Source organism: Rhinatrema bivittatum, chromosome 7 (assembly GCF_901001135.1).
Source record: "Rhinatrema bivittatum chromosome 7, aRhiBiv1.1, whole genome shotgun sequence".
NCBI lineage: Eukaryota > Metazoa > Chordata > Amphibia > Gymnophiona > Rhinatrematidae > Rhinatrema > Rhinatrema bivittatum.
Genome location: NC_042621.1, coordinates 170,874,077 through 170,898,048, shown reverse-complemented (window position 1 = coordinate 170,898,048; position 23,972 = coordinate 170,874,077). Strand labels below are relative to the sequence as shown.

The 23,972-nt window shown below is 42.1% G+C and overlaps 1 protein-coding gene across 2 annotated transcripts in view; it reads right to left on the bottom strand.

Moving 5' to 3' along the window:
• Positions 1–15,117, bottom strand: part of KCNMA1 (potassium calcium-activated channel subfamily M alpha 1) — a 1,936,781-nt gene extending 1,921,664 nt beyond the window's left edge. For both annotated transcript variants that reach the window (XM_029609517.1, XM_029609516.1), the window contains exon 1: positions 14,231–15,117. In XM_029609517.1, coding sequence (XP_029465377.1) covers positions 14,231–14,518 — 288 coding nt within the window. In that variant the 5' untranslated portion in view covers positions 14,519–15,117. The remainder of the gene's footprint in view (positions 1–14,230) is intronic.
• Between the last annotated feature and the right edge of the window lie 8,855 nt (positions 15,118–23,972).

Genomic DNA, 23,972 nt, shown 5'->3' with positions numbered 1-23,972 from the left:
TCTCCCTTACGTTTTCAGCTATTTCATTAGAAAACAATAGTGGCCTCATTTTCCTCTTTACTTTATTTACTTTTCTAACAAAAAGGTTAGTTGCACTTATAATATCTCCTTTTAGTATTGCCCCCTGCTCTTACAGCCCTCCAAAGGAAAAGAAGGAGAGAGGGGAGAAAGGAGTTGGGATGGACCTCTTGTAGGGCCCATGAATATCTAGTGGAGATAAGGAGAAGAGGACTAACCGGACTATCATTCCGATACTAAAAGGGAGACGAGGAGAATAACAGGTACTAAGAGGAAACTAAGGAGTTTAGAGGAGAAAACTACATGGAGAGATAGGATATAAATGATTGAGTAAAAATGGATTTCATCTTTAATATTTCACCTACATTGGGAGGGGAAAAAATTAAGTTGCCCTATGCCAATGGGATGGGAGAAACTTCAGGATAAATTAATTAATTGGCTTTATCATCTTTGTCTTTAAGCAAGACTATGAGAAGTCACAAATTTATTTTGAAGCATTTCTAAAATTGAATATTGAACTAACTGCTGTAAAGAATATTTTTATCATTTCACATCTCAGTAAAAGTAATGTTGGAAACCAAAGACAGCTTCCAATATGTTTTTACTCTAACACTCATCAGTGCTGTTATTATCACTCCTGCAAACAATGATTTGAACTGGGACTTTAAAAAAACTGCAGTGCAAGGGTCTTGAAAGTTATCTTTCCCCTTAGGGAATCCCGGTAAATAACATATTGGACTTAAAAAGGAAGTTTACCATCTGAATCTGTGAGATATAGCCTCAGGTATCACTATCTGGGTACAGCCATCCCAGGGGTTACACTACTATATATAGTTGTACCGAAATTAACATCTGCTGACTTAATTAATGTTGACAATGTCAGGGTTTGCCAGATAAAATCAAGACACTGCTTGCTACCTCTATACAGCCAGAAAAAGTGCCATGATAGACTGTGCTGTATCTCCATAACACATTAATGGTTTTAGACCAAACAGAAATCCATTACAATAAAAGGGAACTGGATTCCAGAAGCAAGGTACACTGCCTGCTGTTCTTTATCCAGTTCTCTAGAGCAGAAAATCGAATTTAAAAGTCTTTCTATAGCTAGGAGTAATTTACAACTAATGTAATCAGCAAGTCAAAAGAATACTTAATGTCAGTCTCCACAATAACGAAAGGGGATTTACAGCTCTAAAATTTGGGCTGCTTTATCCACTGGGTATCTTTATCATAGGTGCAAAATGGGAAAAGCTTTCCCAGAAAATATATTACTCCACCCTATTTTCACTGGGGAAGTAAAAGTCACATTGGCCTCCAATCCAGCCCTGCTTTTATCCCATTTCTTGCCTTATGGAAGTCAGAATTACAAGGCCATGCAGGCATTGCAGTAAACAGGGCTGGATCAGCCTGAAAAAAAATGGGTCTAGTGGGTAAACCTGATTTAGTCAAGGTCCCAACAAATACTGCTTGTGTAAAACCATGTCCATGCTGGTGCTCAAATAAGTTTTGGTATGATTTATTTGTCTTCACCTATAAATCTGCCTCAGAACTCAGGGCTTCACTATGGTAATGCTGGCATGTAACATATGAGGCCATTGCCTCTTCTTTTCACTCTGCTGAAACATTCATGACCTGGCCCCTACTTTGCCTTCCTATTGTAATTGCTGACAAAACACAGGAACACAATACTGGCAATTTGTTTGTCACTAGATGGTAATGAATGACAAAAAAAACCTCACATTCAAAATAATCAGCAAATTATTCAGAATTTTGCAACATCTCTCACATGCCTGGCAGCCTACTGCAGAAATATGAATCATATATGGTCATTGTATGACCCCCCCATTAACATGGCACCGGCCTTTGACCAGGCAGACCCCAGGTTCAAAGCCTACTACATGCCTTTTTTGGACAAGAGACTGTATGGCCTCTCCCTGCCCTCATGATTCTTTGTATGGTGAAATTCAGAAAGCAATGTAGAAGTGGTTTCTGCAGCAAACATTATGCCAATCACCTAGGCCTCCATTCTATAGAATGTTTGAGTGGCATAAATGGCCAAGTATCTAGCAGTATTCATCCCCCAGTTTCTTTCTTCTTGCTGAAAAAAAAGATATTCACACTGGCAAGGTGATTAAAAAAAGTCTGTCCAGTGACGTGTACTCTTGTACAGAATATGTTTGCCCACCTCTGAATTTTAAGGCACAGCAGCATAATTCTGCCTTTTACTGTTTTCACTGTAAGCAAAACGAATGTAAACATCACAACAGTTTCTATATTTTGCTTGTGTGTTCTGCACTTTTAAATGAAATTCACCTGCCATCTCAATCTGTCAGGGTGGCATTTTTTGTAACATAAGGTCTGCTCAGCTTCTGGAATTTTCCCTTTATTTATTTATTTGTTTATTTATTTATTTATTTATTTATTTTAAGGTGAGAAAAAAATGATAAAGCGGGAGGACTGAAGAGACATTATTTAAGAGACTCTCCTGCAAGCTTAATATATGTAAATTGCACTGGAATTGGCTAAACATAAAAATGTTAGAAATGATATAAAGAAAGTAAATGAGACAACAGGAGCTTATATATGCTGAAAGATTTTCCATAATAGCATTATTTATATTAGAAAACTGATGTTTAAAAGGAAATCTAATGATACCATACAAACATGTCAATGAACTCTTGCAGGGGATCTTCATAATAAATCATCTACAAACAATAAAGGGTAGAGCCCTAAGGCTGAAGCGCAGGGTTCAGCTACTCTAGATCTGGATTGCCACAATCTGGTTAGGTTATCAGGACATCCACAATGAATATGCATGAGGTACATCTGCATACGAGGCACTGCATGCAAATATGCCTCATGCAATTTCATTGTGGATGTCCTGATAACCAGAGCTGTTTGTGGCAACCCAGGACCACAGTTGCCTGCCCCTGCTATAGAGGGCAAAAATAATACGGATCTGGCTGGTTAAGAAGTTGGCCAGCTAGATGAAAGGTTTTAAAAACTGCCCCAAATAGAGTGATTAAATGTTGCCAGCGGGTGTTTCAGGAGGAGGGACTGTGTCAGGGGAGTAAACTATATGTGTATACAAAATACTATTAAATGCGCTAAGTTCCCACCCCTCACCTAGCCCCAGCTTCAGATATAGCAGGCACCAAGTTTTTTTGTACCACTGTAAGCTTTTGTGACTTTTTAAACAAAATCTACCCAGCTAGTTTCTCTTTGACAATTCACCAATAGGCCACTTCAATACAAGGTGCGGGAGAGCCAGCGCTCCGAGTTGAGCACCTGCTCTCTCAATGCGTGCACAGGCACCTCTCCTGGGCGCGCCATTCTCTATGTAAATGAGGCCAGGCCCTAATAAGGAGGCACTAGAGACAATAGCGCATCCCTAGCACCTCCTTATTAACGGAAGAGGTGGCTGTCAGTGGGTCCAACAACAAAACATTTAATTTTACAGGCATCGGTTTTCAAACCCACTGACAGCCACAGGTTAGAAAAACAAATGCCGGCAAAATTGAGCATCTGTTTTTGCTAACCCACTGACCAGCGGGCAGATTTTTTTTTTTTTGTCCCTCCGGCTTAATATCGCTAGGATATTAAGTCGGAGGTGTACAGAAAAGCATTATTTTCTGTTTTTCTGTACACTTTTCAGGGTTGATAAGAAATGGGCAGGCATTAATATCTGAGAGTAAAATGTATGGCTTGGCCATACAGTTTACTTTCTGTATTTCAGGCGACTAACTAATAGGCTCATTAACATGCATTTGCATGTTATGAGCACTATTAGTTTCGAGGGGGGGTTTCCACGTGCTATTACCCCTTACAGCATAAGGCAGGGGTAGGCAATTCTGGTCCTCGAGGGCTGCAAACCAGTCGGGTTTTCAGGATACCCCTAATGAATATGCATGAGAAAGACCTGCATACACACTGCCTCAGTTGTATGCAAATCTATTTCATGCATATTCATTAGGGGTATCCTGAAAACCCGACTGGTTTGCAGCCCTTGAGGACCGGACTTACCCACCCCTGGCATAAGGGATAATATGAGCATGTCTAAAACACATGGCCAAACGGGGGCTAAACGGTGCACTCGGCCGAGCGCACCATTCTGTATTTGCCTGTGAGTTACTGTGGTACTACAGTACCTGTGTATCTAACAACTAGGCACCTTAGCCAAAATTGTCCCCAAAATGGTAAGAGGTTTCACCATCCCCAAAGGAAGGGATTTTTTTTTTTTTCAAAACATGGCAAATTGTGGAACAGTTTGCCAGAAGTAATAGTCAGGGCTGTAAAACTAATTCAGTTCAAAAATAAATTGGACAAGGTTTTAGAGGGAAAATATATTAATAGGTAAAATGATATGCCTTAAAATTGCTGAATTATCTTCAAATTTGGGGGGGGGGGGGCAGGAAGGGACAGTTTTCCATTGCTTTAAAACTGGTTCCAGATGCACAACATTTTTTGTCTTCCCTTAAGTTGTCATGCAGAAAGCTATTCAGCAATCAGAAGAAGGCAGGTTTTGATGCGTCTCTGCTCTTCTTTCATCCTAACTATTTAACAAACAAATAGAAGAAATTACTGCACTACTGATGGGATAAAGAACAAAAGAAATGACCAGGAAAACTAGGTAATGTACTTAATCTATGCCAGACAAGTTTTCTTGATTAATTTTAAAATTAAATAGGTTCTTTGGGTTTATTCACCCAATTTAAGACAAATAAGGATAGTGAAGAGCAACTTGAAAAGACTGTTGCTGGGAACAAGATGGCCACTGCCTGAAAGTCACCATTTAGAACTCTCCGATTTAACTGATTTTCCTGGTAAAATAATGTCTCATATTAAAAGTAAAGGGAAAATCATGGAAATGCCCTGATCATCTCCCTTGGTGGACCCTACACAGCAAAGGATTATAGGTTTTTGTATTTCAGCATCGCAAATTCCGGGTGCAGGAGCCGTTGTGGATGACGCTGTTAAGCAAGCAGCATCTCTGCAGGCTGAGGAGACATTTCAAAGTCCCAGTGCGCTGAGGACTCCCTCTCCTCCTTCCTGGTGCCAACTGTTAGAGTGGTTCTACTGCTGGAGAGCCCAGAGGTCTGCTGGGATCCAACAGCATTTGGTAGGCCCCTCCCACTACCATCGTGAATCTAAAGTATGCGGCCTTGACAGAGACATTGGCCATTCTGGGTGAGGTGGATCATCGCCCAGTGGTTTGAGAGATGCCAGAGAGTCCCCGTTTCTAGGACTTGAGACCTGTGGAAAAAGAGAGTGCCACTGGAACTATTGCCGATGGGCAAGATCAAGGCAAGAAAGATCAGATGAGAGCAATTTAACGTATCTCCTTCTGTTATTACCTTAGAAGCCGTCTGCAGTGAATTATTCTCCTTGGAAAAGTCTATTTCCTCATTAATAACAGTAACTATAGATAATTCACATGTTCATGCTACTGAAGTTGTGGTCACCTCCCATAGTAAAAAATTAGAAGACTTGGATCAATGGGTTACTGAAGTAGATACTGTTCAATATAATCTTCTAGAAAGTGAGAGCATAAATGTCAAGAAATTGAAAAATTTGGAAAATTCTATTAGAGGCTTGAACCTTAGAGTATTACATTTTCCTGTTGTAAAATTTGTTACCCCAGTAGATCTATTTAAGATATATGTTTCAAAGGTTTTAAAGATTCCTTCTGAAGCAATGCCCACTATTTCAAAGGCTTTTTATCTTCCATTGGGAAGTGGAGCTGAACCTTGTGTACAAAGTTGAGACTCTATTTCCAATGTATCTGATTTTCTAGAAACTACTAGAGAAGCTCAGGTGCTTGTAGAGGAATACTTTTGGTTTCTCTTTCCCTTATACATGATTGTGACTCTGTATTAAGATTTTTCTTGTGTAATAGGCTGGCTTTATTTTATGGTAAGCAAATCTGGATATATCCGGATATTACAAGAGTCATCAAAGACTGTAGGAAGAAATTTTTGTCTATGGGCTCAGAAGTACTGGCAATCGGTGCTTATTTCATTTTGTATTACCCCCATAAGTACATTGCGAAATATTTAAATGTGAAATATGTTTATTTTGAACCAACTTATTTGAGGGCTTTTTTGAATTCTCACACTAATAATTAGCTCTAATGTAGCTCAGTATTTCAATGTGCTGATGCTAAATCCTCTCAGATTCTTCTATTAGAATATATTATGTTATTCCTCTTAAAATCAATTTATTAAGACTTGTTCCTCCCACTATTCCTTTATATGAAGAATATGCATTGCCTTGTATTTTTTCTGTAACAAGGCTTCTTGTGTTGAATTCTATAAATAATTTTAAAAAAAAGAGAGAAAACTGGCAAATAATTTAAAAAGTACTACTAAAGTTGAAGCAGGAATTACATCACACAAATAACAGCAAATTAGGCAATAATGGCTGTATAATGAAGCATTTTGGGCTCCACTCCATGGGATGCATTAGCCTTCTCATTTCCTCTGCATGAACCCACTTATCCCTTTTTGGACACAGAAACTCATCCTGGGGACGTCACATCAGACTCCTACAAAAACAGGCAGGGAAACCACACTGATCATACTCAGACTGAAATTTCAGATAGAAAATGGTCAGTTTTCTCAATGGAATGCCTCACTGCTTTGTAACATATTTGTAAATGAGCTAGAGATGGGAACATCAAGTGAGGTGATCAAGTTGCCGATGATTCAAAGTTATTAAATAACAAGAGGACTGTGAGAAATTGCAAGAGCATCTTGCGAGACTGGGAGACTGGGCATCCAAATGGCAGAAGACATTTAATGTGAAGAAGTGCAAAGTGATACAAGTAGGAAAAATCAACCCAAATTATAGCTACACAATGCAAGGTTCCACATTGGGAGTCACTGTCCAGGAAAAGGATCTAGGCATCATCATGGATAATGTGTTGAAATCCTCTTCTCAAGGTGTGGTGGTGGCCAAGAAAACAAATAGAATGCTAGGAATTATTAGGAAAGGAATGGAGAATAAAACAAGAGAATATTATAATGCCTCTGTATCACTCTATGCTGAGACTGCATCTTGAGTATTGTGTGGAATTCTGTTCATGGTATCTCAAAAAAGATATAGCTGAATTAGAAAAGGTACAGAGAAGGGCAAACGAAATGATAAAGTGAATTGAACAATTACCCTATGAGGAAAGGCTAAAGAGGTTAAGTCTCTTCAGCTCAGATTAGAGACAGTGAAAGGGAGATATAACAGAAATCTATAAAATAATGAGTGGAGTTCAAAAAGTTCAAAGACTAGGCGACCCTCAATGAAGTTGCTAGGTAATACATTTAAGACAAATAGAAGAAAATATTTTTTTTACTCAACGCATGAATGCTGTTGCTGGAGTATGTGGTTAAAGCTATTAGCGTGACTGGGTTTGAAAATGATTTGTATAAGATTCTAGAAGATAAATCCAAAAACCATAATTAAGGTGGATTTGGGGGAAAAGCAGCTTGGTATCTATCAGTCTTCTGGGATCCTGCCAGGTAATTGTTACCTGGATTGGCCACTGTTGAAAACAGGATGCTGGGCTTGATGTACCTTTGGTCTGACCCACTGAACTGGTGCTTCCTTTAGGTAAACTATGCAGTTGCCTAGAGCACCAAGATTTTGAGGGGCGGCAAAATTCTGCCAGTGTGATATTTAGAGAGGTTTTGTACCACAGCCAATACAGTCAAAGAAGGGAGTGCTGTGCTGGAGCCACTGTTGAGGGCAGTTAAGTTATGGAAGGGGATGCATGAAGGTCCACCTAGGGCACCAAATATGTTTGCACCAGCTCTGCTGACACAGTATGGTAAATCTTATGTTATATTCCAATAGGTCAAAAATGCCAATCCACACATCCATCTCCACACCTCCCCTTTTATATATTGTGTGAAACCTATATTCACCTTGGCATCACAGAAATCAAATGGAAGAAACCCCAGTTTTCTGGTATTAGTTTGGTGTAGTCCCAGTGGTCACAATCTGGGACTACACCGTACTAACACAGCTATCCCTCGAAATATCATGGATATTAAAGCATGCTCTTACCCACTACTTAAAAAAAAAATTCATAAAAAGCCTGCTAAAACAAAAAAAGGTGAAAGTAACTAAAAAGAGTTCTTTTTTTTTTTTTTTCAAAGTGGCTTTTTCTGGTTTGATATCTAAACACAAGATAATGCTTTCAACTCTGGATGCATTGTATATTTTACTTCCAAATCTTAGAAATAAACTGAACTCCTGCCACAACCTGCCCAACTTGCTGAGTTGCTCACCTATCCCTGCTTTTTCTGACAGCATAATAAAATCTATTAATCTGCATCTCTAACACATTTGGGTTGCTCTTCCCTATATGCATCTCTTTTCACTTGTCTACATTAAATGTCATCTGCCATTTGGATGCCCAATTGTCTACTCTTGCAACGTCTCCTTGCAATTCCTTACAAACCTTTTGTGATTTAATATCTTTGAATAATTTTGTATCATCAGCAAATTTGATTACCTCACTTGTTGTTCCCACCTATAAGTCATTTATGAATATGTTAAAAGACATCTGTCCTAATATAGATCCCTGGGGCACCTCACTATTCACCTTTCTCCATTAAGAAAATTGAACATTTAGTCCTATTCTGTTTTCTATTTTTTAACTAGTTTTCAATGCACACTAGAACATTTTCTCACATGACTTTTTAATTTCCTCAAGAGTCTCTCATGAAGCACTTTGTCAAATACTTTCTGAAAATCCAGATACTACATCAACTGGGTCACTTTTATCCATATTATTCATGCCTTCAAAAAATATAGCAAATTGGTGAGGCAAGACTTCCCTTTGCTAAATCCATGTTGACTTTGTCCCATTAAATTATTTTTGTCTATATGTTCAGTAATTTTGTTCTTTAGAATAGTTTTAAACATTTTCCCCAGCACTGACATTAGGCTTACCTGTCTGTAGTTTCCCAGATCACCCCTGGAACACTTTTTAAAAACCAGTGTTACATTGGCCACCCTCCAATCTTCAGGGACCGTAGCTCATTGTAATGATAGTTTACAGATTACTAACAATGGGTCTGCAACTTTATTTTTCCGTTCTTTCAGCACTCTGAGATGTATACCATCTGGCATGTGATGTGCTACTCTAGTTTGGCGATTTGAAATCACCCATTATTACTGTTTGCTCTTTTTGTTAACTTCCCTGATTTCTGTTGGCATTTCATCATCTGTTCATTCTGGCCAGGTGACAGTAGTACACCCCCATTGTTATTCTATTCCCATTCTCTGTAGAACTAGGGGTCACGAAATGAAACTCCAGCAAGGATGTCTCATAACCAATGTCAGATAATATTCCTTCAAGAAGAGGATGGTAGATGCCTGGAATGCTTTTCCAGAGGAGATGATGAAAATCAAAACAGTGAAAGAATTCAAAGGGGCATGGGATAAACACTGTGGATCCCTAAAGGCTAAAGGATGGAAATGAAGAAAAGAGAGCATGGAGGCAACTTGCTGGTGCAGCGGTTACTACCCTTAATCAATAAGCCTTCGTATTGTTGATGCAACTCCAATATTTCTCTCTGCTTCAATGGCAGGGGGAAAAGGGGAACTGGATTCATACAGCAACCATTGAGAGCCCTGACATTTACAGTCTGGGAAAACAAATAAGTATGAGGGTAACTTGCTGATGCAGCAGTTACTACCCTTACAAATTAGCCTGATATTTTGATGCAACTCCAACATTGGTCTCTGCTTCGATGGCAAGGCGTAATGGAGGACTGGATTCAAACAGCAACCAATGAGAGCCCTGACTTTTATAGTCTGGGAAACTGATAAGCATGGGGGTAACCTACACGGTGCAGCAGATGCTGCATAGGCTTGCTGGGCAGACTGAATGGACAATTTGGTCCTTTTCTGCCATAATTTCTATGTTTCTATATTTCTAAAAAGATTCCACAATGCATTTTGTTTCCTGTAGGACTTATATCCTGTTTGAATCTATGCCCTTTTTAACATATAATGCCACCCCTCCACCAATTTGATCCATCCTATCATTACGATATAATTTGTACCATGGTGTCACAGTGTCCCTTCCTCTAGGTCTCTGAGAAGACAGTTATATCTATCTCTTCATTCAGTGCTATACACTCTAACTCTTCCCATCTTATTTCTTTGACTTCTAGCATTATATATAGACTTTTCAAAGTATGTATTTTCTTTGTATTAACAACCTGCTTATCAGTTGACAGAGGTAATTTGGAATCTTTCTGCTCTGTCTGCTCTTTACTTAAAGGCATCTGGGCTATTTTAGCATTTATTGCAACCTCTTTATCGGGATGCCCTAAAATCCCTGTTTTGTTAGCATCCTTCAAAGATACATCATTCTGAACCATGTGATTCTGAACTACCGTTGGCTTTCCCCAGTCATCTAGTTTAAAAGCTCACAGCAGAACAGTCCGGCTGTGGTTCTACTATACTCATTGACACTGGATGACATTGCACCATGGAAAGATGGAAAAGAGTTGTCTCAAACACTGCAGTATTTTGATTGGCTAAACATTAACTAGTGCTTGACAATTATTTGAATTGACCTCCAATGTGACATGTACAGTCAGATGCTTCCAAAACAACATGCAAACCTCAGAAAGGGATGCCAATAAGATGGGCTTGTTTGTAATAATACTTCATCAGCTCAATCAATGCCACCAGTGTTATGGGGATAACATGAGTAGTTTATTTTAATACACGTTCTTGAATATGTCTAAATTATAAGTATACTTTTTTGAAGGCTCTATATAGGATACTTCTCCATAAGCAGGTGTCCACTGGAGGATGTCTAAGAAAACACATTACAAATTATTTCTGCCATTCACTTCCTCCAGCGCTGCCCACTGCTTTGGTGCTTCCTGTTGCTTCCCAGGATCCACATCCATTGGCACCAGAAAATCAGCACAAATATAACTAAGCAATCTCACAAACATGCACATTTCCATCTCTAAAGAATCATGATTTAGATTCTAAAACTCTGTTATGGTCATGTATACAAGAAGAGAATCACAATGCAGTAAGAATACTTGTCTATTCTGCTGCTGATGTTATTTCTTGCCATTAATTATTCTTTTGAAATGCTGATAACGTAACGATTTAATATGATGCTATACTATTGAATGGTGCTTTCCTCCAAATGCTCAATAAAAATATTATATAATAAATAGTGATTATTATGCTAGTTATGCTAATGTAATTCAGAGGTTGCTAAGTAATGCAGGTATATTTATCCTTCACTGAGTTACCTTTTCAATACTAGAGAAAGGACTTCTGTAAAATCTATTAACAATATTCTGTTTCCTTTGTAAAACAACTCATGACTTAGTCCTATTTAGATGACCACACACTCATTTCCCAACTAAACTGGACTGTTAAGGCAATGTCACAGTTCTGTATATCCTATAGAAGAAAGAATAGCCCTATGAGTGTCAGAACAACCTAGCAACTGTCTAAAAAAGGTGTGAGTTGCACTGTGAAAGTGTGTGGGGGGAGAGGAGAGGCGGGCGATTTGTGCCAGGAATAATTGAACCAGATGTTGTTAATTTACAATCCAAACAATGTGAAAAGAAAAGGGGAGAAACCCCCTGCTATACAGCTGCCAAGCTATTATAGGGTGAAATTCTCTCTGCATTCCTTTCTATTCCATGTCTCTTTATTTTCCCTTATGGCAGTGTTTTCCAACCTGTTGCCTTCTGAACAGATCAGGTGTGCCACAGAGAAGTCATCACTGCCCGATGCTCAGATTCAGGCCAGCACCTGGGCTCTGCTCTCATACATCACAGCAACAAGAGACAACAGCAGCAGCTCTTAATCCTGTAGGATCTCCTTTCTGAAAACCTGTGTAATCATGCATGCCTTTTCCAAGAAATGGAGTGAGCCCCAGAGTGTAGTAATTAATGGAAAGCATGCAGGGAATGGATAGCCAGGCCCTGCTTTCTGCAGCGCACACATTGCACACAGCACCTGCTTCACCTCCCCCTTTCCTGAGCCTTCTCCTTTAAGTCCTTCCAGCCTCTGACCTATCCCCAGGATGAGTAAGAGGAGAGCATGCATTGAGCCCTGGATGTGACTCACTCTGGAGTGTTGGGAGCAGCAGCAGCAGCACGGGCAGTGGAAGTGCTCTGGAAACCACATATGTAGAGTCCTTTGTTTTCAGTTAAAACAATTTTTACCCATAAATTCCTGGATTTTTCCAAATGTGACAATCAGTTTAACCTGATATTCACCCTAATTTTAAGTTGCTGGAACCCAGTGTGGGCCAAAGCGCATGACGTGTTTCAAGTCCCATTCCCTACCAGTGAAAGTGCTCGTCCTCCAGTCCCGCCCAGGCCATGTTTCAAGCAGCCAAAGTACCTGCTGTCTAGTGCTGCAAATGTATTTGAAGCAGGTCTGTCCACCAGAAGCACTTCCCAGCAGGGTCCCTGGCCATGCACAAAAGCAGACACGCAGTGCTGCAGAGCAAGGGAGCCTCAGTAAGCCTGCTGCTGGAGGAGAGAGGAGAAGCCTGGAGTGACCACCAGTAAGGATGAATGCTGTTGGAGTTGGGGGATGGGGGGAGGGAGGGAGATGAGGTAGGGAGATAGGGACATGCTAGGCAGGGGTAGAAATGGGGATGCTGCTGAGTGATGGGGGAGGCTGCTTAATGTTTTATTGTCCTGGCGTCTGTCCACCAAAATAATCACACTGACTTCTGGCTTCTCCTGCACTTGCATATAGAGGGAGCTGGTCCATTTTGATGGGTACATGTGTCTTTCTTCCGCTCTCTCCCTTTGTTTTAAAATTTGGAAGAAAGACTGGTGGGGTTTTCAGTCCTTCCCTAGCTCTTCTTTTGGCCACATGAGACCTCTCCATGTCTGCACTGCCTGCTTCATGGAGGCTGGTGCCACACATTTTTGTTAATGTAGGTGTGCCTTGAGCTTGTAAAGGTTGGGAAACACTGCCTTATGGGACTTAGGTCAAAACACGATCTACAATTTTTTTAGATCATTAGGTTGTAAGAGAAATGTTTTTTTTTTCATTACCGATGAGCTAGTAAATTTCTGAAAGGACTTCCTGGTATGAATCAAAGTGATTTGGGGACTCAATGGATTGATGATCCTTAGGCAGCAGCTGATATTCAGATACACACAAAGCACAACATACTGATGCATGTAGACTATGACAAGGTGATATGTGTATAGCATGACATGCTGATACCTAGGGAGCATGAATACAGCAGAGCTACAGAGAGAACATGGGTTCCTCTTTACAAATGGGGTGTGGCTATAATAAACAGCACACACCTAATAATCCAAAGAAAGTGTAAAACGTATTCACAAAAAAATTAAATGGTGTAAAAAAATCCCAAGCAATTCAGGTATAAAGCCAAAAGAACCCAGAAACAAGCAAGTTAATATTTTGAAGAATTTGATTAGTCCTGTGTGTTACCATATGTCCGAGCAAGCTAGTGCAGAGGCTGCAGAAAGTGCCATGAGTAAGAGCCTGCCCTCTGCAAAGCAAGGCTTTCCAGGGGGCTCCATCAAGGGCTATAACACCTCACATACACAGCGGCCAACCAGCTCATGTAAAAATGAGAGCCATGTCATTCATAAAGTATGTTTACATCGAAGAAAGCATTTTTCAGATCTAAAATTAAACGAGCAGTTCAGAAAAGGTCAACCAAGAGAGTGTCAGAATTGTATTATTACTATTATTCATTTATATTCCGCTTTTAAGCCACTTCAAAGCTGATTACATTCATGAACTGAGCTGTAAAATAAACAGAAATAGAAATGCAATTTTGCTGAATTGTTTTTATCATCAAAACTTCCCTGAACTCCCAAAATACAAGGAGAGCATACTTCAGCCCTCTCCAGTCGATTAAGTAACCTTGGTTCTGCATTTATTTCAAATACCATGGCAAATGGGCATGTACATTAATTTTAGGCACAAATTCTGGTTAACTTTTCCCTTAAGTTTCTACAGTGCATGCAGTGTTTGCAAACCACAAATGTTTAAATGGATTACTTTGTGATAGAATAATCCAAACTGCTAACAAACTAGCTAGCTAATGGCACTGATCTGCCATGTATCTTACATGCAGTAAAAGCCGATGGTGTTTTACACGGAATTAGTAAACTGGCACCTGAGCTGTACAGTGTAAGAATGGGCAGTGGAGAGCAAGGGTTACCTTGTTTTTGACCCCGCAGTGACAGCAGACGGTCCACATGTATTTGAGGGTCCTCCAAAGAAGGATAATGAAGAGGCCCCCGAAGAACGTGACCATAGAAGAGGCAAGGAAAGCCCACCACATGCGCTGCCCCTGGCTGTCACAAGGCACCTCCATAGTCACTGGGATGATGAGGGCATCCACCTTGGGCAGGTGCACATTGGAGGGCTCTGAGTTCGGATTGTTATTATTGATAGTACTCATGATAATAATGTTGCCGATGCCTTCTGATCTGTTGCCTTTTGCCATTGCTAACAGCAGCACCCATGAGCTGTGCCGAGCTCCTGCCAGTGCCCACCAACCCTCTCACCAGCCATATTGCTGGAAAGCCTGGCCCTTCTCCGGGAGTTATTCCACGTCTTCCTCGTTATTTGCAATATGTTCTTGCCTTTCTTTCCCCTCCCCCACTGGATTGTTCTCTGTCCCCACAATCCCCTTATTTTTGCATTCAGATGCCCCTCTCCTCCCCCAGCAACCTCCAAAATAAAAACAGGTTCAGATCTCCAGGAGCAAATCCCTCTGTCAAGTCCGGATATCTCCTCCTAGGCACCAGCTCCAGCCATCTGTGGGAGGAAGGATTCAAACAGGCATTTGATAATTACAATAAAATTCGCTGTTGCTGGGGAAACAGACACCAGATCTTTTGCGCTCTTTCTTTTCTTTTTTTATGGAGGGGGAGTATATTATTTCTTTGGTTTCTTTTTCCGTTTAGCACCCTAGTTTGCAGCATCCCTGGCCGTCATTGATTCCTCAGCGCTCTCGAGCGCCGCCGGATCCCATTCTCATCCTCCAGTCTCTGGCTCGATGAGCCCGGGCAGCTGCCTGCTCGCCACCCCTATCACAGCGTTTTCTTCCTCCCCCCCCTCTCCACACCACCTCCTCTCTCTCTCTCTCTCTCTCTCGATGCCCTAAGAAAGCAGACGTTTTCCTTCTCCAGCTCCTGGTTTATTCCTGGCAGTGATCACGCTGGGCTCTGGACATTACTTCCTTCTTCACCCGCTCGCATTAAACCAGCAGGCATCTATCTATATGTAATTTTTTTTTTTTTTTAAATTATAATTACGGTTTGGTTTCCAGCATGCCTTGCGACGATCGTGGAGCTGTCACTCTGCTGTGCACCTGTGTTAGACTGGGATGTGTCTCTCTTTTTGTCTCCCTTTTTAGCGCGAGTCGTCCTCTTCCTCTGGCAAAGCCTTTGCCTGTGCTGCCTCTCTCTGTCTGATCCAGGGCCAGCTAATCCCCGTTGTCCCTGCCTTCTCTTCTCTTGTGTCTCCTCCTCCTCCACCACCATCAGATCGCCTTCCCGGGCAGTGGCGTATAGAAGCGGAGGGGGGGGGGGGGGCCAAGACCCTCAGGCGCTGGGCTGTGGGAGGGGGGGGGGGGTGCTGACGGCCGATCAGCACACACCTGAAGGTATCAGGGAGCTCTGGTGTGTTAGTGCTGAGCCCCCCTCCCCTCGCCACCTGCCCTGCGGCTGCGTTTTACATTGGTCTCTTTGCTTGCTGATTGCAGCCAATGAGTGGGGGTAACAAACTCTGACTGAGCAGGCCAGGGAAGCACAGGAGAATTTCACGGAGCTTGTTTAAACCCTGGCTCGTGCATGCACACCATCATCCCCTCGAGTGTTTTTGCTTCCTGTTTAGTAGGGAATAGGAGGCTCAGTAGGGAGCAGGAGGCGAGCCAAACTCTAATCACGGAGGACTTTTGCAGAAGGAAGTGGCAACAAGTCCTCCTCGTGAGCGCAGCCATTGCCAGGGTGAGAAGGGAAGGAGGGGGGGGGGAGCCACCAGATACCTGATACCTGATGCTGCAGACCTGGACACGCTTGCAGTGTGAGTTCTTTTCTTTCCCATTCAGCCCAGAAGGTAAGAAAGCTACTGCAGCTGAGGGCTGTTGGGGGTGAAATGTGCTGAATAGTGCAGGGCAGTGATAGGGAGGTCCAGGTGCTTGGCTGTGGTGGAGGCAGAGAGAGGGAGAGAGATGTTCGTTGCCAGGGAAAACCGGTGCTGGGCTGGGGGGGGGGGGGGGAGAGAGGGGTGATCAGAGCTAGGGCAAAGTGGTATTGGGCTGGAGGGGGGAGGGAAGGGGGAGAGAGAGAGAGAGGAGAGTTCATGACTAAGGCAAACTGGTATTAGGGGGGGTGGGAGAGAGAGCTAGGGCAAACTGCTGCTGATCTGGGTTATCTCTGGTCATTAAGGTTCTGGTTAGGTAGCAGGGTACCACCTATTTTGCTGCTATAGTTCCTCTTTCTCTTATTTCCCCCAGGATTATAGGTTTTTTTCTTATTCTTCTGTGGAAAGTCTTAGATTTTCTGTTAGTTTTTGAGGATTGTGCATCTCTGATATCTTTCTTTGCATTTTGCACACTATAGGGGGAACATTATTTTATTTATTTATTTTATTTATAGTTTTTTATATACCGCCGCTCATCAGAGATATCACATCGGTGTACAGTGAAAAGGAACTTACGCCGGAGCGTTATACATTTAACAAGAGTTAATATATAGGTATTTGAACATAAAACAAGTAGAAGCAATTAAAAAACAAAACGATCATTTAGGTGTAACTTAACTGAACTGAGTTAAACAAAGCTGGAGAATATAGGGATTCTAGGAATTTAGGTATGAGGTTAGGGATGGGTAAAGAAGAGATGGAATTCTAAGTTAGAGGTGGTAAGACGGGGGAGATAGCATTTAGATTGCAATTAAGAGCAGTTATATAGAAGGGTATTGAGGGTAGAAGCAGATATAAGGGGAAATCAGAGATGGTGTATAAAAAGGAGGTGTTGAGTATTTCTGTTGCTATTTCTGTTGCTATTGCTCCTGTATTGCATTACATGTAAAGTCTGACTTCTTGGGGTTTTTTGCTTCCAGTGCCTTCCCTCCTAGACAGTGTGGGAGCAGCTGGAGTAAACACATCATCAGCACCTCTTTGTGATGCCAGAAGGGTGGAATGGGGAAGGAGGAAGCAGGCACCCCGGAGTACGTCAGGGAGAGATGGTAAATGCTGAAAGAAAGGTGAGGTAGAGGCTAACGAGAGGTTTTGGGGTCGATTTTCAAAGCGCAGCCGTCCATATGCGTACGGTTCCCGGCACGCGCACATGGACGCACCGATTTTATAACATGTGCACGCCGATGAGCGCATATTATAAAATCTGATGACCGCGCGCACATGCGCAATGGATTTTAAAATCCGCGTGTGCATATGTGGATGGCACGCGCAGGGGACACACACCGAATTTTCTGTAAATACACATGGCAACGCAATCAGGCCTCCCCCAGTTCCCCTGCCAGTCCGCTCCAATTAAAAAGCGGTCTCACCCCACCCCTGCCCCACCCCTTTCACAAAGCCCCGGGACATACATGCGTCCCGGGGCTTGCACGCATCGCCGGGCCTATGCAAAAATAGGCTTGGTTCACGCAGGAGTGGTTACGCGCGTAACCCTTTCAAAATCTGGCCCACAATATTTTCCTCTGGGAGTTCCTCTGGGGGAGGGGGATTCTATTGATGCAACTTTGTGGTAGTCATCTGGAGGTTTTGTATTGTGCTAAAAGAAACCCTAAAATTATTTCATTTGTTGTGGCTCGTGCAGGCCATGTTATAATCCCTATGAGATTAGTAAATCATAGCATTCACCCTAGTAGTGTAATGGAACCCTGTCACAGTGAGTGCAGGGAAGCTTTTGCCTCATATGCTGTTCACAACAGTCTTGTCGGTTCCTTTCTTTTCTGAGGTTTATAGTAGTGTGAATTTCTTTGACTACCATTTCTACAAGCAAAAGGGGGAGGGGTCGTGGGGAAGGCAGCACAAATACATTGGTCCTTGGGCACCAGAGACTCTCAAGTATGCCTCTGGTTTCTCAGGCAGCAGTGCCCCCTGACTGGGCCAAAATGGCTAGGAGGTGATGTGCCACAAGACCTGGGTGGGGGGGGAAGAGACTGCTGCTACTACAGTAGCGATATCTGTCAGCCAAAGGGAGACACTGATGGTTAGCCTTTCAAAAATATGTTCAGGTGATTTTCACAGTATTAAAACCTATGTTAACAAACCATTCGGCTAACAGAAAGCATTTGAAAATGTTCCATTTAAACCCATATAAACTTATATTTCTATATGTCTATAAATATCCATTCATGGAAAGAAATGTACATCTAATTAGGTTGGAATTGTGGTCTTCAGATGTGGACCTTTAGGATGCTGGTTTGTTATTACTAATTATGCAGGTTCTGTTTTCCTGTTTTGATTCTGTAACCACATTCTCCTTTTTATGTATATTTGATTTATTTGGAATACTTCATAAAATTAATTTTTAAAAACTGTACATTTTTAAAAACTACACAGTAGTACTGTAAATGTGGCATCTGTTTTCTTAAACTCAAAAATACAGAGGTTGTATAACATCGGGAAAAAGAAATGTCTGGTAGACATAATACATATTGTCCCAGGAAACTGCTCTGTTGGAAGTAGACAGCCATGCAAAGTAGGAAGGTTTTGAAAATGTTAGCATTAGTTACAAACAAAAAGAAACCAACTCAAAAAACAATACAAAGTATACATGAAAAATAACACAGTCCCTCAAACAATTGCACCTCAACAGCCAAAGACGCTGCAGGGAAACATTTTTGTTTCCTATATACCTCAGCGGTGAGTTCCCCTGAGGCAGAGAGCTGATGGTGAATACTCTCAAAACAACTTGGTAGTGTCAGGTGACCAGTCTTGAATTTTTCACTTGAGATTATAAAAGCTAAGCTTTCACATTTATATTTTTGGACAATTTTTAATTGCAGTATATAGCAAAATTTAAAAAAAAAAAGATAGAATATTCATGCACAGTTACTGTTTCCCTGCAGCGTCTCTGGCCGTTTGAGGTGCAATTATTTGAGGGACTGTGTTATTTTTCATTTATACTTTGTATCCTACTTTTTGAGGGGTTTTTTTAAGTTACATTTACAACTCATATCTTGTGATTTTTTTGAGTAGTTGGCATTAGTTACAGTCATCTATGAACTGTTACATATTTTATTAAAACAGAAAATGAAATTATTTAGTATTTTTCTATTTTTATAAAAAGGAAATACAGAATTAAAATATCCATACTGGTTTTGGAGTGTACACTGGATTGTAGAGGGGTGTAGAAGAAGAATTTTATGTGGTTTGGAATGTTTAACAACATCTTCATTGGATGAATCTCACATTTGTCCAATAAAGGTCTTTTCAACCTGCATCATTTGGTCAAATGTTTAAAGAGTAATTTTAAAAGGAGTTATACATGTAAATGTAGCATATTACCATAGCAAGTTTTAAAATCCATTTATATACATAAGTGCACTTATTTATTTATTTAATTTATTTGTTGATTTTTATATACCGACATTCGTCGGAACATCATGCCGGTTTACATTATAACAAGTTAACAATAGAGTGAAATACAATAAACAGGGAAGGGGAAGGGGGAGCAGCAATGAAGGAGGAGAGAGGACAGCAGTAGGAAGGATAGAGAAAGAGAGATTTTAAAGGAACATTCGAAAAATAAATTAACAATAAACAATATGGGGCGGATTTTAAATGCCCTGCGCGCGTAAATCCGGCCGGATTTACGCGCGCAGGGCCATCGCGCACCGGCGTGCCTATTTTGCATAGGCCGCCGGCGTGCACAGAGCCGCGGGACACGCGTAAGTCCCGGGGCTTTCTAAAAGGGGCGTGTCGTGGGCGTGCCCGGAGCGACGTGGCGTTTTGGGGGCGGCGACACGGGTGTGGTTTCGGCCTGGGGGTGTTCCGGGGGCGTGACCGTGGCCTCTGGACCAGCCCCCGAGACCAGAACATGGAGCGGGGCTGCCGGCCAGCAGGCGTAACTTTGCTGACAAAGGTAGGGGGGGTTTAGATAGGGCCGGGGGGGTGGGTTAGGTAGGGGAAGGGAAAGGAAGGTGTGGGGAGGGCGAAGGAAAGTTCCCTCCGAGGCCGCTCCGAAATCGGAGCGGCCTTGGAGGGAACAGGCAGCGCGCGCTGGGCTTGGCGTGCGCAGGTTGCACAAATGTGCACCCCCTTGCGCGCGCCGACCCCGGATTTTATAAGATACGCGCAGCTGGTGCGCAAACAAAAGTACGCGATCGCGCAATTTTTTAAAATCTACCCCTATATGTACATGTGAATATTTGAGAAAAAAAAATATAAATTAACAATAAACAATATATGTACAGGTAGGCTGGTAGGTACCAGACCATTGATGTCAGCGAAAGGGATTGATGTCATACATGAATATGCTATGGACCAGCAGTTCTCAACCGGTTTGTCGCGACACACCAGTGTGTCGCCAAGCACCGTCAGGTGTGTCGCAGCTCCCAGTGTTCCACTGCCCTGCTTGTGCTTTCCTTCTCCCTAGGGGCGGGGTCAAAGAATGAAGAGACATTGCGCACCGCCGCCATCGGCTGAAGAGCTGAGAGACCTGCGCGCCACCGCCGGCGGCTCAAGAGCCGAGAGACCTACGCACCGCCGCCTGTGGAGCCGAAGAATGACGAGACGCTGCGCGCCGCTGCTGGCGGCTGAAGAGCGGAAAGACCCTGCCCACCACAGGAGGTGGCTGGAGAGACGTTGCACGCTGCCGGAGGTCAGGCCAGAGGCGGCTGAGAAGCGGAGGCCAGGCTTATTGGGCCAAACAATGAGGCTCCATGTGAGCTTGTGAGTGTGTGGTAGAATGGGTGCTTGGGTGCATGAGTGAGAGCTTGTGTGCCTGTGGTAGAATGGGTGCCTGGGTGCATGAGTGAGAGCTTGTGTGCCTGTGGTAGAATGGGTGCCTGGGTGCATGAGTGAGAGCTTTGTGTGTGTGTGGTAGAATGGGTTCATGAGTGAGAGCTTTGTGTGTGTGTGGTAGAATGGGTGCTTTGTGTGTGTGGTAGAATGGGTGCATGAGTGGGAGCTTTGTGTGTGTGTGTGTGTGTGTGTGTGTGTGTGTGGTAGAATGGGTGCCTGGGTGCATGAGTGAGAGCTTGTGTGCCTGTGGTAGAATGGGTGCCTGGGTGCATGTGTGGGAGCTTTGTGTGTGTGTGGTAGAATGGGTGCATGAGTGGGAGCTTTGTGTGTGTGTGTGTGTGTGTGGTAGAATGGGTGCCTGGGTGCATGAGTGGGAGCTTTGTGTGTGTGTGTGTGTGTGTGTGTGTGTGATAGAATGGGTGCCTGGGTGCATGAGTGGGAGCTTTGTGTGTGTGTGTGTGTGATAGAATGGGTGCCTGGGTGCATGAGTGGGAGCTTTGTGTGTGTGTGTGGTAGAATGGGTGCATGAGTGGGAGCTTTGTGTGTGTGTGTGGTAGAATGGGTGCATGAGTGGGAGCTTTGTGTGTGTTTGATAGAATGGGTGCCTGGGTGCATGAGTGGGAGCTGTGTGTGTGTGTGATAGAATGGGTGCCTGGGTGCATGAGTGGGAGCTTTGTGTGTGTGTGTGGTAGAATGGGTGCCTGGGTGCATGAGTGGGAGCTTTGTGTGCATGTGGTAGAATGGGTGCCTGGGTGATAGAGTGAGAGCTTGTGTGTGTGTGTGTGTGTGTGTGTGTGTGTGTGTGTGTGTGTGTGTTAGAATGGGTGCCTGGGTGCATGAGTGAGAGCTTGTGTGCCTGTGGTAGAATGGGTGCCTGGGTGATAGAGTGAGAGCTTATGTGTGTGTGTGTGTGTGTGTGTGTGTGTGTGTGGTACAATGGGTGCATGAGTGGCAGTGTATGTGGTTGTAAGTGACAGAGTATGTGTGAGCTTGTATGTAAGTGACAGAGCATGTGTGTGATTGAGAGAGACTGGTCAGGGAGGTGACTGGTTGGTGTGTGTGTGTGTGTGTGTGTGAGTGTGTGTGTGTGTGTGTGAGAGAGAGAGACAGAGACTGGTCAGGGAGGTGACTAGTGTGTGTGTGTGTGAGGAAGAGATACTAGTTAGGGAAGTTACTGGTCTGTGTGAGACAGAGACTGGTTGTGGGCCCTAAGGAAGAGAACTGTGAGGACAGAGCTTCAGCAGCCACTGCTGCTTCTGGTGAGTGCCTTTCGCCTTGGCCTGCAAGGGAAAGGAACAGGAGAGTTGCTGGAGATGGTAAGTAAAGGTGGCTTTTTAAGTTTATTTTTCTTGATTGACTGCCATTTTAATTATTGGGTGTTATATGATGTGTCTGCTGTTTTGTAATACTTTATTGATATTTAGACAATTTTTAATAATTTTTATGAGTTTTTAATTGTTGGATGTTATTCTGTTCATCAGCAGTTTTGTAACATTTATTAATATAGTTTTATAATTATTTCTAAGTGGGGATCTATAGCAGCTTGGCTTGCTCTGTTTTCCCAATAGGAGGTGTATTAGTGTTTAGGGCCTGGTTAAATATTTGTAGTGGTAAATTACTGTCTTTTCATAAGGAGGGGTATTGTGCTTGCCAGTAAAGAGAATTTGTTTTGCTTTTACTGAGATGTCATCAGATCCAGAATATCTTTTTTTGTATGGTGAGCTGTACAGGTAATGCCCTAGTTCTTCTCTGCACCCATTTTTGGGGGGGGTCGACGGGGTCCTGAGGATGCAGAATGTATATTTACATTTTGCCCCGTGACAGTCACATGTTCAGTGTGTCACGCCTGTGAGAACCATCTGTCAGGTGTGTCCCAGCCGAAAAAAGGTTGAGAACCACTGCTATGGACAATTCAATGGTTTATGTTGTAGCAATTTTCAAAAACCCGCTTAACTCAGGTAAATTGCATTTACACATGTAAAACCCAGTTTGAATCATTGAAATGTTTTTTAAAATCAGGTCCTTAGTTTTTATTTAAATAGGATGTTATTCCAATAGAAACTGTGATTTAATCCTTTCAATTTAAAATCAAAATCAGTTTCTCTTAGGTTCAGAACTGAAGGATATAACCTTAGAATTTTCCAGTCACTCTGTAAAATAAGTGACTGGGAGTAGAAATATGGTTGGTAATTAGTACATTTAGTCTTTTGGTTAGATAGCTGGTTTTTATTGCCATTAATATGTTTACTCTGTTATTAATGCTTTATTTTATTCTTGGTGCGCTAGTTATTTCTTTTATATTCTATTTTGATGCATTCTTACTGTATTTTTATGGTTTAAATGTATTTTTACAGTATTTCTTGTATTACTGATTATTAAGTTTATTGTTTATCCGCTTTGAGCTAAATTTTGAAATGTAATTATATAAATCCGATAAATAAATGTTACAAAGGTGAATGAAACAGCTCCGTGTAATTAGCCATAAGTTGATCCTGTACTACTTTAAAATCCCTATTGTAAGGTATACTGAGATTAGCATTTCTATTTCTTACAGAAAAAAAAACCTGGTTCCAAAAAGTAGTACAGTTGGATTAAATTTAACATGAGGCCAGCCTGTTACTACTGACCTTCAGTTGTAATAAGCATCACACTGGACAGAAAACTGCAAAAGCATTACGGATTACGTATTGGAGTTCAATCGAAATAAGGCAAAGTATAAATTATGAATGATTTAGTATAGCAAAATAGTTACATTTTCCATCAGGCTGGTATACTGAATTAGTAAAACTTCGTTTTGAAATGGAGCCCTGACGAAGGGATGTAAAGATTTCAAAATTGGAACAAAACAACTTGAAAAAGGAAAGTCTTGCAGAGCTGTATCAAGTAAAGTGATCATAGGATCACTGCAAGGATTATATACAAAATGTTTGAAGCAGTTAAAAAAAAAAGGGTGTGTG